Raw genomic sequence first — 14054 nt, 5'->3', positions numbered from 1 at the left:
CCAACAAAGTTAAAAAGAAAAAGAAACAAAAAAAAAAAAAAAAACAGAAAGGCCTACCGCATTACCCTCATAATTGTACGTATAAGCCGCTTCCTCCTCACTAATCACCTTCTTCTCCAACCCTCCCGCCGCCGCCGCCGCCGCCGCCGCCGCTACTGCTTCCACCAACAAGCGAATCTCTGCACAATCTCTCCATCACCGTTTACCCATACGCCGCCTCGTCCACTGTCCCTCCCGCCGTCAACAGCCCATGATTCTGCGGTCGACTGCATCTCGCACACTAATGTGGCCCGCTTCCACCCTCGGTGAAAGCCCATCCGCGCAAAGAACGGCGGAATGCGCTGGCGATTGTGGCTCCAAGCTGCCATTGTTCTTTTTTTTTTTTTTTTTTTTTTTTTTTTGGTGTTTTGGATTTGCAAAAACCGAGGAAATGCCGGGGCTACTCGTAGACTCTGGTGGCTAATTACAGCGGTAAAGTCTCCTCCTGGTAACGTCGCCGCTATTATTTACCAACCCCGTGTTGGCAGCGGCCATGCTCGTTGCCCGAAGCGTTTGGCAGCACGGAAATTTTTGCCCGGGTTTCGGCCTTTTTGCAGTTATTTGCTGGACAAAAGTTGAGTGCCAAGAACGAGTTTGCGTGTATGTGGTGCCAGACCAGCTGCGCTACATTAATCGAGCTGTCATTTTTTTTTCTTAATTTTTTTGCCACTGCCGTCCCTGTAAAGTCATTCTTCTTCTTCTTCTTCCTTGTCCGTTGGCATATTGAATTTGCGAATTTACATACATGAGACACACACCCCTTCTCGTGGCGCCCTTCAACAACGCCAGTTGGCTAACAAACTAACAGGTTAGTAACAGCTTGAAAAGCGCCCTATTTCCCCGCAACTCGGCTTTCGAGCTTTTCCATAACTAGTGCGCAAGTGGCACAGGGCTTGAGGGCGTCGGGAGGGGAGTGGGTTTGGGGGGGCTTGTTCCATCTCCATGAATTCTCGCGCCGCTCTTTAACTTGGCTGCAAATAAGGGCGATCCCCCGCAGTGGCGTTTTTCCTTCGGCGCTACATTTGTCACCGAAACGGCCGCTGGCAATGACCAAGTGTAAATCTTGTCGCAGGCTCAACCGTAGGGCGCGTGAAAGTGAGGAAAATGGCGAATGTGTCGCCATGTAAAAATTTGTTTTGTATCCCAGAAAATATCATGTATACTGCATCTTTGCTCTTCTAAATTATGCTTATAATACAGTGTGAGAATACGGGCTTCAGAATTGCTTTCCGAGGGCCAACGCCACCGAGAAATGTGGCTTCACAATCCGTCGGGGTCTCCTTTCATCTACAATACATCATTTGCCGCAGAGCAAAAAAGTATGCATAATTAAAACGTCTTCAGTCATGCGCAACTGCCGATACGCGTGGCCGAATGAATCACGATTACAATCAATTTGTGTCAATTCGGACGAATTTCGGCATTGATCACAAAGGACGACACCAACGCCAATAGTCGTGTCCCGACCACAATCTGTGGCTAAACTAACAAGATGGGGAAGAGAGGTGACCAATGCAGGCGAACTTTTGCTCTTATTGTGTAATAACGCGCGTGACCAACTTGCCTGATCCCTTGATAACCGGAGCCTGATAGTAAACGACGTGCCGCGGACATTCCTCATTGCCAACAAGGACCAGCTAGCTGGGTCGGAGAATTTCCTCGTGCCCAGACATTGCCAAGACATGATAGTTTAATTTACTCCCAGCCTTATCATAGAAGCACACCCAAGTGTGAGTTAAGCAGAATATATTAGCACTCGAGCCTCAAAGATGAAAAAAAAAAAACAAAGTATATCGTATCCGTCGTAAATCATAAAGAAACCGCAAAACTGGTAACCCTGCAGCCACAGCTCGCCGTTGGCTCGACCTGCACCGTAGGAGCCCACTCACACGTCCAATGCCTTTTCTGATACGCCATCAGACTTTTCGTCGCCCTCGCGGTGGAATAATGCCGCCTCGAGTGAATTGTAGATGGTATCTGCTTCCCCAGTCCTCTGCTCTCCCTGTCGGGCAAATTGCCATTCGGACCTTGTGAACCGCTCGTGAACCTCGTCGACCATGTTAATGAACCTGAATTGTAGATTTGCACCAATGTAGCGTCGAAGCTCCATCTTTAGCTCAATCAATGAGAGCAGCCCCGTAACGTCGATGAACCCGACCATTGTAAAGTCGAGCACCACATGGTGCAAAGGCACAACGTCGCATTTGAGTGGAATGATATTCTTCCTGCGCCGAATTTTCTCGATGCGTTTAGAACTGGCCACATTCCAGGCCCTGTTTTGGGAGAGGATGTCGTGGGCAGCAGAGGCGGCGGGCTCAAACTGGATCTTGACCGACTCGACGATGGAGTTCTTGACACGTTCTGCGTTGGGGAACAACAAATCTTCGGTAAATCGAACCAGATATGCTTCAGCAGGAACATCAATGCCGTCACTCAGTTGGTGGTGCTTTGGTGGAGACCAGTGAATAGTCTCGGTATCCTTGTGAGATAGACCAGTCCACTTTGGGAACGCGAGGCGGATCAATGTGTAGACAATGTTGAATCCAACGGCAACGGCAAGACCAATTTCCGTCGTGGTGAACAAGGTGACCCAGAATCCGAGCATCGAAGCGATAAAGTCAATGAAGGACATTCTCCAATAGCGATAGAAGAGCCGAGGAGAAGAAACAAGATGAGCTACGGCCATAATCTGCGCTTATTAGTAGTTACTTTGAAGTTGGGCAAGATGAGACGTACAATAATGGCGGACAGAGTCGCTTTGGGGATCCAGTACAATGCAGGAGCAAGCTCATATAGTGTCAGGATAATGAAACCGGCCGTGAACAAAAAGTTGACCGGGCTCTTGACGCCGCATTCCGAATTGACCGCAGTTCGTGACATGGCACCGCCACACGGCTGGGCACCGAAGAAGCTGTTGGCAATGTTGGAGGCCCCGAGAAACACCAACTCCTGACTCTTGTCAATGCTATAGTTGTTGCGTAGACCAAATGCCTTTCCAACGCCGAGGTGTTCAACAGCCATGGCGATGAGTGGAGCAATGGACTTGGCGGCAATCTTTTGGATGAGCGAGCTATCATGGGTGTGTGGTGTGAGCAGTCCGTGTGTATTGACTTGAGTGACTTTCCATTTGTATTGCTTAGGGCTGAGGTCCTTGTTGACAAGAAACGAGATGAGAGTGTAGATGACGAGAACGACGACGGCACGGCTGGTGCTCATAAACTTGAGCCACTTGCTCTTTTTACCCCAGAGCTTGCCTACCCATTCCAGCGCATAGAGCATTGCAATTCCTGTCAATCCAATACACAAGGTAAGAGGCTTGATTTTGTTCAAGTGGCGCAAGATATCACTGAAGATGGTAACGGTGCCGGATCCTGTCTCAATGCCAACGAGGGAGCCCACTTGACCAAGACCAATTACGAATGCCACGGCAGAGATCCAGCCAGTCAAGACTGGACCAGACACAAAGTCGAGCAGGAATCCGAGTTTGAGCAATCCCATGGCCAATGCAAAGACACCAACCAAAAAGGCCAGTGCAGATGCTATGTCGGCGGGAGCATAGCCATGCTTGGACAGGTCCGCGACAGCTTCGGCCGTAAAGAGACCCAGAATCGACGTGGGACCAGAGGACAACTCTGTTCTCTCTTGTTATTTATTTCCATGTTTATTTGCATGTGTCATCTCAAGTGTTGCTCACCTTTGGATGTACCGAGGAAAAAGTAGAGAGCCGAGGGCAACCAACTAGAGTAGAGTCCATGCTCGACGGGAATATTGGCAATCTTGGCATATGCGAGGCCCTGCGGAATGAGCATTACACCAATCGTAATGCCGCCAATTACATCTTGCAGGAGCCATTTGTAGTTGTAATGCGGCAGCCATTGAGCTGCGGGAAGCTTTTCAGCGATATATTCCGCAGTGGCTGAGGGCAAGCGGCGACGGACAGGCTCAACCCAGCCCTTGACCCTGTTGATACTCGGGTCGGTCCGGAAGGACTCGGCGATATTGTTGCGGAGATTTGATGTAAACTTCATAATCAGAGTTCCACTCTGATGTTTTACAAGACAGGATGGTGCAGAGACGCACAAGATTGACAAGGTGGGAGTGCAAAGATGAACTGTGTTGGAGTTGCAGCCTCGAAACACAAAACATATACATCACCAGGAGAAGAGACTGGTTTGATGGACGCCCACCAATTGTTATAGGGACAATCTGATGGATACGAGCAAGATGCGCGTGAGGGGAAGCAGCCATACACGCTGCCTGGTCAAGACAGCTCGAGCCAGCCAACCAGCCAGCCCGACAGACCGACCGACCACTGCGGACAAATTACCACTCGCAAGCAGTGACGCCAAAGCAGACCAAACGGGCAAGCCAACCAAATCATCCGCGGCCAAGGTTCAGCCATCTCTAGCCACGCGCGCACACCACCAACACAAAAAGGCAGGCACGCCGGCCGCCGGAATCCAGGGGCGGCACACGTCCATGGCGACGCCAGGTTTTGCCTCTACTGGTAGGCTGCTGAAGAGGGTGCAATGGGGTGTCCGGATACACGGTAGGAAAGGAGGGGGGGCAAGACGAGGTTACGCAGCAGGACGATCCTTGAGAATGGCGTCCTGTTAGTTGCGCCTCGGACAACTGCCACCAGCGTTGTCTACTTGTGATGACCGAGACATTTCATACGGTTTGACTGACAAGGCTCATGAACTCGAGGGTTGGCTCATTGCAGAACCGGTTCCGGCGAATGGCCGGCGCAATCGAAACTAGTCCGTTGTTTCGAACACGACAGTGGTAACGAAGACGGAAGTATGTCTTCCCCCCCCATCTCTCGTCTGGAAAAGCACCGATGGCAGACGAGAGAGAGACTTCATCAATGCACAATGGAGCCCGATGAGAAACAGCTCCCGGACAGCACAACGGCAAGGCAACATCGTTGTCACACACCTACACCCACGCACGCCACCGCCACCTCAAAAGTATAGCGTACGGCGGGGGAGGAAGTGAAGTTGAAAAAAAAAAAAAAGATAAGGCTTTTGTTGGCGCAGCCACCAGCTGCTCTTCGTCCAATGATGCTCTGCTCTGTTGCGCGAACGGCTCCCCTTTGCTGTTGATTCAAAAAGCCAAAATCCAAGCCTAAATAACATCTCAGCCTCTTTGACGCAAATACAAGAGAGACTACATGAATTATGCCACTGAAGTGGGCTCTCCCCCCCGGGGAAGCAAGCATAGGGCGATCATTGCTTCAAGACGGCCGGCATACTCGGATCGTCCTTGTCTCGCATTGGAGCCCACCATGCAGGCTGCATGGGCATCCATGTTGGTAGCATTCAAGCAATAAGGCTTGCGAACAATAAAAGAAAAAAGAATGCACTCGCACCCCTAGCGCAATACGAGGCCACAGGAACAGTATTAGTTTGGTAGCCTCAGCGTTGCATTGGCGGCTCCAGGCTGTGCCGTGCTAACCGACTTTTGGGGCCGGGACATGTTGGACCAGCAAGAGTTGGCGACCAAGCAACCAGGCAACCAGGTAACTTTGGTGAGTAGCAAGGAAACGGAGGGGGGTGTAATGGTGCACCGTAGCGTAGGGTGTGCTAGTTCTTTGGCGGTGCACGGGACCGGTTATGATGAATCAGGCTGCAAGTGCAGCAGCAGCAGCAGCAGCAGTACCTTTGAAAGGACAGCTCAGTGCCAGACATTTCTGTATCTTTAGAACAAAAGTCGTGATGAACAGAGAGGGAAAAAGCAAGCAAGCAAACAAGGCTGGCGACACCGAGATTTGTCCGGACATGGTGAGGCGTCGTCAGATGACGAGCTGTCGTCGATTTCTTATTTTCATGCTACGCCATGCCATGTTGGCCATGAACAAGTAGAGCTTGTTGGTAATAAACAAGTCATCGGAACATTTTTCATTTGCCAGAGAAAGAAAAGGGGGCCGATGGGCTTGTGGAAAAAAAGAAGAAGGGAAGTCACCCACTTGCCCACCTCGCCTCGCCTCGACGCCCGTACTTGCTCCTTCCCCGCACTTTTTGTCAAATAAATGTATTCGCCGAAATCATCTCATCATGGATGGCCCTTGCGGCACCCATCAGGCTGGTCGATACACACCGACAAGGCCAATAGATAAGGTATTCTTGTCAGTAACTGCCGGAAGGTACTTTATCTAGGTATGCTCATGAACTGATTTTTGAAACGCATTAAATGTATAGAGATGGGTTACTGATAGTAGTTGATAAAATATATGAAGAATTCCCCGGGGTCTAGACTCTCAGGCAGCATTCACACCGAGATCCTTGCAACTGTGCGAGGCAGGTCTTGCCAAACTCGGTCATCTTGACAGTGTTGGTGGCGTCAAGCCTCCATGGCTGCTGAATGGCTGCTGAATGGCAAGGCTCCAGGTGGTGGGCAGCGATCCCCTGGACCATCATGTACCAGTAACTATGGCCAAGCAGCCTGCATCAGTGGCGTCCCCAGCTAGTTACTTTTTTTATATCCCAAAGAGCGCTCACTGTACGGCTTGAGGAACCTGTTCCCCCACGTCTATTCTGAGGCGTGCGCACGCCCGAGCTAAAAACGCTAGGTTCAAGAGCTTCTTGCTTGGCAAGTTGGTCCCGAGGGCAGAAAGGTAGGTAGGCTTGTGGCAAATAGCGCCGGAAACCAACTCTACCAGCCGTCCAAGCCGTCTTGTTGAAAAGTCCCTGCCGTGTGGAAATGCCCGGACCGCGGGGTCAGTAGGCCATGTTTCAGTCTTTTGAGTGTAGTCACGTACACTCCGCTGCCGGAGAAAAGACGGTCAGCATGTGCAGCTGTTTATCCAATGTATCAAAGGTGCTGCGACTAGAATGATGCGATAACGAAGAAGTGACCAGTTGGCTGTGGTCCCTGTCTGCCATGCCTGCCATGCCTGCTAGGCCTGCTACCTAGCACCTAGGTATGCGCTGTATGCTACCCTACCTGCCTGCTGTGTTGCCCTACCTGCAGAATGGCTCCCAGCTCGGCGCGTTGCGAGTGCGTTATCCGGGGTATTCGTGGCAGCCGCAATTGTTGATCATTTGGGCAAATACCACTAATTAAATCCCACTAATTAACTCTGCAACCGCCGTCGCTTCCTCAGACCGTAGGAGGGAATTTATTATTAGACTCCTCTTTTGAGTCACGTCCAACTAACAAGGAGTTTGCTGGCAACTGGTACTTTATTATAGTCTCAAAAAAAAAAAAAATGTCGAGCCAATGGAAAGCTCATGCTGAGAGTTTTGCTCCGATAGCCTGTCTGCAATGTGACCTACATTGGCATCCCGCAAGCAGAAAAAGTCCAGGCTGCTTGTGCGACAATCAGGCTGGACCAAGAGTGAGTTATCCAGCCCGTCGCTGCTGTGCAACGTCGGCAACGAATTTCCGGTTGCAATAGTTCCCTCCACTTTCCAATAGATTACCCATTATAGTGACTCGCTGTGACGTGGTTGACGTGGTTGACGTGGGAGAGCGAGAGCGAGGACAGAGAGAGAGAGAGAGAGAGAGCCCATTCACCCGACCTTTTTTTCTTGTTTAGATGACACCAAAGGTAATTCATCTGCCATACTTACTTTTTAACCGCTCTCCACCATGCTATTCGGAACCTTCCTCTTGTCCCGCATGACGGGCTGACCACGTTTCTATTCATGGCCCGCAATGCGACATGGCTTCGTGGCGACACGAGCAAAGTAAGCTCCACCGAGCTCGATTGGCGGTGACGATACTGCATTTCTTTTCGATTGGCGGCTTGGCGTGCATGTAGCCATGAAAGATGATTCCCTTTCTAATGAAGAAAAAAAAAAAGGCACAAGATGAGATATATTCTACAACACAAAACACTAGTCATACCAATAAATCGTAGCTAGAAAAGAGGCACATCAATACCCGTAGCTTAAAAAAAAGACACCAATACCCGTAGAAAAGAAAAAAGCTGCCTTGCCCTTTACAACTCTTCATTGTCGTCGTCGTTATCGTCGTCGTTGTCCTTGTCAAACAGGCTCTTGCCCGGATGAGTAATCTCGTCCTTGTTAGGATCCCGCACACTCTCCCAAAACTTTTGACCAGCCTCCTCGTCATCCGCAAACAAGTGATCCAGCACCATGCGCTGCGGCGTCTCGCCCATCCACTGAAACAGCGAAAAGTCGCGAAACCGGTCCGCGCGAAAGACTTCGAGCATCTCGAGCGGCTCGTCGCCAATGTTCTCGACAAAGTGGCCCATGTTCTTCGGCACAATGCCCACGTCGCCCGCCACGTAATTAAAGGTGCGCGCGTTGCCCTCGGCCGCGAAAATGGTGACGCGCGCGCGCCCGCGGATAAAGTAGGACCACTCGTCGGCGACGGGGTGCCAGTGCATCTCGCGCAGCGCGCCCGGCTGGATGACGGCGTGCGCGGCGGCGACCGTCTTGGAGAGGGCAAAGTTGCTGCTGTCGGCGATGCGCACCTCGCCGCCCGACGTCTTCTTGGGCGCCTGGTCGAGCAGCTTGTGCGTGAACTGGTACCGGCTCTTCTTGACGTGGCGGCCGCGCGGGCGCTCGTCCTCGACGGAGCCGGGCTGCGAGCCCTGGAAAATGTACTTTTCGCTTTTGGGGAGGTGCTCAAAGACTTCGGGGGCGAGGTGGAAGTTTTCGGCAATGACGCTCTTGGGCGTGTGAGCTGTAAGCGGGGTGTGTGTTAGTCGATATAAGTGAGAGGGGAGAGAGAGAGAAGCGAGAAGCGAGAAGCGAGAGAGAGAGAGAGAGAGAGAAAGAAGGGAGAGAGAGAAAGAAGGGAGAGAGAGAAAGGAAGGGGAGAGAGAGAAAGATGGGGGAGAGAGAGAAAGAAGGGGGAGAGAGAGAAAGATGGGACACATACCAAGCCAATCAGTCAGAATAAAAGTAGACTCTTCGGAAAAGCTGCCATCGTCAAAGATGAGCAGAAACTCGGTGCCATTCTCGCCCAAGCCTTGGAGCGAATGGGGGACGCCGCTGGGAAAGTACCAGAGGTCGCCCTTGTTGAGGTCGTCGATAAAGTTGCCGCCTTCGTAGTCGAGCGCGGTGACGCGGACGCTTCCCTCGAGCACATAGGCCCATTCAGCCTCCTTGTGCCAGTGAAGCTCACGGATGACGCCAGAGTCGAGTCTCATGTTGACGCCAGCCAGCTCGACACTGGTAGGGAGTTCGCGCACCGTCGTCTGTCTCGTCCATCCGCCTTCCTAAGAAATTGTGTAAGAAAAGGAAAAAAAAAATAAAAAAAATTGATGGAGCCAGCTTGAATTGGATTGGATACCAAAAAGAAAAAAGTTCAAGCTACGTACCTCAATTCGAGTGTGAGAATCTGTAAAGCTCCAGCGCATGTTGGCGACATTGCCGTGATCTGTGCTAGGCGGGCGCACCATGTCCGGGCTCTGGCGCGAGCGGTCGCGGTTATACGGCCCCAGGACGGTGGCTCCCTGGCCGTTGCGCCAGGGCAAGGGATCCAGGTTCTCCTGCTCCGGGTCGACGTAGCGGTCGAGCTTGTCGCGGTGGCCCGGCGTGTAGGGGCGGTGGCGGCCGCCGGCGGCGGCGTACTTGTCGGGCAGGGCCAGGCCGTTGAGGAAGCGCTGCTGCGGGCTGTCTCTGTGCGGCAGCGCGGCGGCCAGGCCGGAGAGGCCAGCGGCGCCGGCTAGGAGCAGCTGCGTAGTGGTGAGCTTCATTGGGGGGGGGGGGTGCTGTCGAGCTTTTTTCGTAAAGTCGCTGGTGCAAGTATGATGTAAGTGATGATGTGGGTGAAACGGGGAAGGGTTTACAGGAGAGAAAGGAAGGGAAGATGAACAGAAAAGAAAAAGAAAGAAAGAGATTGGCAAGATTTTGTACGAGGCGGAAAGCTTCTTATCTAGGATGGAGTGTTTTGGAAGCGAGCTACGAGGTTGCCGTGTCTTGCGGCAAGGTTTGAGCATTTAGGTTGCTTGACGTAGGTACGAGGGTTTTACATGTCACTGTCACTATCTAGTATGGGTGTTGGGAGGTCGGCATGGTGGGGGGCGGGATGCGGTGTCGCTTGTCGCTGTCGCACCGGAGTTCAGAAGAAGCTCCGATGGAAGAGCGAGGCCGAGGCCAAGAGGAGGAATACATGACGAAGAAAATGAAGAGGAAATGATGTGTATTAGAAAAAAAAAAAAATTCAGCCTCGTGCCCAAAGCGTGCCAGCCTGAATGATAAAACCAACGCGGGCATCCAATGAATCGAGTTGGGTGGGCGGGCTAACGTGGCGTTCTTGGAATGGGATGGACGGCAAGATGATGATGGGGGTTTGAATGTAGAAAAGAGGCAGCAGCATCATGGATGGATAAAGCGGCACCTGGGCGTTGCAGCCAGTGCCGCCACCCGCAACCGGGGGGGGCATCGATACGCGCACATATTTCATAAAACTACGTACACAACGCTCCGGTTATTACATAACTAACCATTTATTCACTTCTTGGCAGAGTTTAAAAAAGTCCACCCCCCTCGTTGCCCGTTCGTTGCCCGTTGTCCGCCGAACCAAGTCCGGACACACCTCAGCACCCACAACTTATAGTGGGGTTGAGCCTTGCAGCCGGCTACCGCTTCAGCGGTCGAGCGGGTTCTGACAAGTACCTACGTACCCAGGTACGTACTCAAGTACTGTAAAAGTGGTAAAGTCGGCTTCTTGGTGGCTTTCTTCCTTTTTTTTTTTTTCTTTTTTTTCTTCTTTTAATATTTTTTCCATGTGGCAGCTGGCTTGTTTGATCGACGCAGCAACTTGAAAAGAGTCTCATTGACGCCATATACTAAATTCATATAGATGCCCGTCTTTGCGCACTTTTACACATATTCACCGTCGTCTTCTCTGTCGTCGTCGACTATTTTACACTTTACCACCGCTGCCATCAAGACCAACCCATCCTTCATCTCCATAACTAAATATCATATGCTCGAGTATTGATTTGCCTACTCAAGATATACAGTTCGTCCAACTTATAAAGCCGCGACAACTTTTTATTATTATTATTGCTTTCCCAATTCTCCCCGTCTTCATCCGCAGCCCCAGACACGGGGCACCACTTTGCCCCCAAAACTACCAAAAAATCGAACCATTTTCCGCACCAACTTTTTTACAATTCCCCATTTTTGAGCTTTGAACAAGGGCAAAATCCCCGTTTTAAAAAATCAATTCGCGTTAGCAAACTCCCCGGTTTCTTGTCGACAATCCCCGCCCATCCTATCATCACCCAGTTAGCGCGGGCCAACCCAACTTTTTGTCTCTTTTTTATTATTTAGTTAGCCTCGGACAAGCAAAAGCGCACGCGTGCCAATTCCACGTTCTGGCGCAAAAGTTGTCTACTCGTCACAAGACTCAAAATACTAATAATAGCACCTTCCCCCCCACGCTTCAATTCTTCACCTTTCCCTTTATTTTTTCAATCCTCACTTCATTCTTCTTTTTCTTTATTAGCCCCCTCTTTTTTCTACGTCTTTCCAGTCTTTGGCTGTTCTCGTCGCGCAACATGGCAGGCTACGGCACCGCAGCCTCGCGGCCCGCCGACAACGGACACGTTCTCCGGCACGGCTCCGATCCCGAGCGCCAGTCGCTGCTGGGCAAACCGCACTCGTCTCCCGGCCGTCCCGGCGTCGCCAACATTCGCAAAACGCTCAATGAACACGTCTCGCGGTCATGGGCCGATCTCATGCTTCTCTTTTGCTACGTCGTCACTGGCCTACTCGACAGCGCCTCGACTCAAGTATGGGGCGCCTTTGTTTCCATGCAGACTGGTAAGTTGCGCTTCCCCTATTCCAACTCACCCACATTTCCAAATTCCCCCCTCCTTGAACTTGTTATCGTCATTCTTGGCTTACACCTTGACTTCCCTCCCAGGAAACACCGTCTTCGTCGCCCTCGGCCTCGCCTCCATCATCTACCCCCCGATTAACCCGCGCCTCTACCGCTCCGGCATCTCCCTGCTCGCCTTTTGCGTCGGCTCCTTTCTCTTTGCGCGCTTCCACCGCCGCTTCTCGCCCTCGCGCCGCTGGGTCCTCTGCGCCTCCTTTGCCGCCCAGTCGCTGCTCACCGTCGCCGCCGCCCTCATCGTCACCCTCAACCGGCCCCCCGCCGGCGACGACGACGTCTCCTGGACCGTCCTGCTGCCCCTCACCCTCGTCGCTTTTCAGAGCTGCGGCCAGGCCGTCACCAGCCGCGCCCTCCGCTACAATGCCCTCAATAGCGTCGTCCTCACCAGCATCTACTGCGATCTTTTCTCCGACCAGGACCTCTTTCGCCGCGACAACGTCGACCGCAACCGCAGAGCCACGGCCCCGCTGATGCTGCTGCTTGGCGCCGTGCTCGGCGGCATATTTGCTCACTCGCCGGTGGGTATCCAGGGCGCGCTGTGGACGGCGGCGGCGTTGAAGTTTTTTATGGCGGTTATTTGGTTTTTTTGGCCCGCGGACCCAGAAGAGGACCAAGAGTAGATTAGAAATGCAGACATGTATATGGTGATTAGATGATAGCTAGAGCTTAGAAATTCAAAAGGCAAAAAAAAAAAAGAAAAGAAGAATAAAGATTGTAAAACTCATCTTCATAGGACTTTTCATCTATTCAACTTGAGTTTTAGTCTACACATTTGACTCAGTTTCCGAGCTAGATAGGCGTCTTTGGCTTTCTCTGTCAAGAGGCCAACTTGGGTGTTGGCTGCCATCTCGGTAAGCCGATCTGCACATTGACTGGGCCAGTTGCAGAGCATCTCGGTGCATTTATCAGATAGGCAAAAATTGACCTAGGTCCAGCATTGCCATTCTTCCAAAGTTGGACTCTGCGTGCCAAGTAACGCATCTTATACGAAAACCCGGAAATACGCAGTAGTTAGCTCATCGAGCGGAAATTAGACATCAGATTAGCTTCCAGCCACCAATCTCCTCCCCAGTTGGACCACAATACACCCCAGACAACTCTCGTGCTTACGCTCTACCCCGACAACTTTCAACATTTACTTTTCCGAAGCTAATTTACCTCTGCTTTCTGTTTTCTTGGCCGAGCCGGACCCATCTCCGAGTTACAGTGTCAAAACACCCGACGGCTTTGGATCCGTTCCCCGCATTCCCCATCTTTTGGCGCCGGACACCGGACGCTGGAGTAAAAAAAAAAAAGGGAGAAAAAAAAAGTGAGCAAGGGTCCATCCACCGAGCTTGTAATATTTTAGAGAGGGGAGCAAGAAAGACTTGGCTTTCTTTCTTGCCGCAACCTTTTTCCCTTTTTCCCCAATTCCGGAAAGGTAGAAATAACTAACGACGGACGCTTGCCAAAAGAGGCCCATCGTCGTTGCGCGCGTGCTACCACACAAAAGCCATGCCGCCCAAGATTGAGGACGCCGTCCCGTCGGATCAAGCCGACGTTGAAAAGAATGTCGTCAAAGAGGTAAAGGAGCTCCGAGCCAAATCCGCGTCATTGAAAAATTTCGCGTCATTCTACCCCTCCTCCTCTCCCTCCTCATCTTCCTTTCTTTTCCCTTGTTCCGTGAATGCAGAAGAAAACAATTAAAGCTGACCCTCTCCAGGACGCCCACGAGGATGGCTTCGCCGCCGCCTCCTCCAAGCCGCCCAGTGCCGAGGAGCAGCGCCTCGTCCGCCGGCAAGACCTGCGCATCGTGCCGCTCTGCGCCGGCATCTACTTTCTGTGCTTCCTGGACCGCGCCAACATTGGCAACGCAAAGGTGCTCAACTCGTCGACGGGCGACGACATGCAGCACTCGGCCCGCATGACCGACTACCAATTCGTCATTGCGCTCATGGTCTTTCTCGTCGCCTACGCCGTCTTTGAGGTGCCCAGCAACATCTTGCTCAAGAAGCTCCAGCCGAGCAGGTGGCTCGCCTTTCTCATGTTTTGCTGGGGCGCCATGACCATGTGTCTGGGCGCCGCGCGCAGCTTTGGCGCCGTCACGGCCGTGCGCTTCCTGCTGGGCATGTTTGAGGCGGGACTGTTTCCGGGCTTGATTTATTACCTGACGTTTTGGTACAGGCACAATGAACGAAGTGTGCGGTGAG

The 14054-nt window shown here is 52.0% G+C and overlaps 4 protein-coding genes across 4 annotated transcripts in view; 2 read left to right on the top strand and 2 right to left on the bottom strand.

The window, feature by feature from the left end:
* Window positions 1-1924: 1924 nt before the first annotated feature.
* BBA_01655 (sulfate permease) lies at window positions 1925-4067 on the bottom strand (the record flags this gene model as incomplete). The annotated part of the gene is made up of 3 exons (XM_008596752.1): window positions 1925-2728; window positions 2776-3671; window positions 3734-4067. 3 exons carry the CDS (start codon window positions 4065-4067, stop codon window positions 1925-1927), a joined length of 2034 nt encoding a protein of 677 aa, XP_008594974.1.
* A 3917-nt stretch (window positions 4068-7984) lies between these two features.
* On the bottom strand, window positions 7985-9712 carry BBA_01654 (oxalate decarboxylase family bicupin; the record flags this gene model as incomplete). The annotated part of the gene is made up of 3 exons (XM_008596751.1): window positions 7985-8694; window positions 8893-9232; window positions 9335-9712. The coding sequence occupies 3 exons, from the start codon at window positions 9710-9712 to the stop codon at window positions 7985-7987; spliced, it is 1428 nt and encodes a 475-aa protein (XP_008594973.1).
* A 1812-nt stretch (window positions 9713-11524) lies between these two features.
* On the top strand, window positions 11525-12485 carry BBA_01653 (DUF1275 domain protein; the record flags this gene model as incomplete). The annotated part of the gene is made up of 2 exons (XM_008596750.1): window positions 11525-11789; window positions 11893-12485. 2 exons carry the CDS (start codon window positions 11525-11527, stop codon window positions 12483-12485), a joined length of 858 nt encoding a protein of 285 aa, XP_008594972.1.
* An 874-nt stretch (window positions 12486-13359) lies between these two features.
* Window positions 13360-14054, top strand: part of BBA_01652 (major facilitator superfamily transporter) — a gene marked incomplete at both ends in the record, with an annotated part of 2020 nt that continues 1325 nt past the window's right edge. Inside the window, 2 exons of the mRNA XM_008596749.1 lie at window positions 13360-13428; window positions 13568-14049. Coding sequence (XP_008594971.1) covers window positions 13360-13428; window positions 13568-14049 — 551 coding nt within the window. The remainder of the gene's footprint in view (window positions 13429-13567; window positions 14050-14054) is intronic.

This window comes from Beauveria bassiana (genome assembly GCF_000280675.1).
Source record: "Beauveria bassiana ARSEF 2860 unplaced genomic scaffold BBA_S00003, whole genome shotgun sequence".
Lineage (NCBI taxonomy): Eukaryota > Fungi > Ascomycota > Sordariomycetes > Hypocreales > Cordycipitaceae > Beauveria > Beauveria bassiana.
The sequence above is the reverse complement of the archived record's forward strand: the minus strand, read 5'-3'. Positions and strand labels throughout refer to the sequence as shown.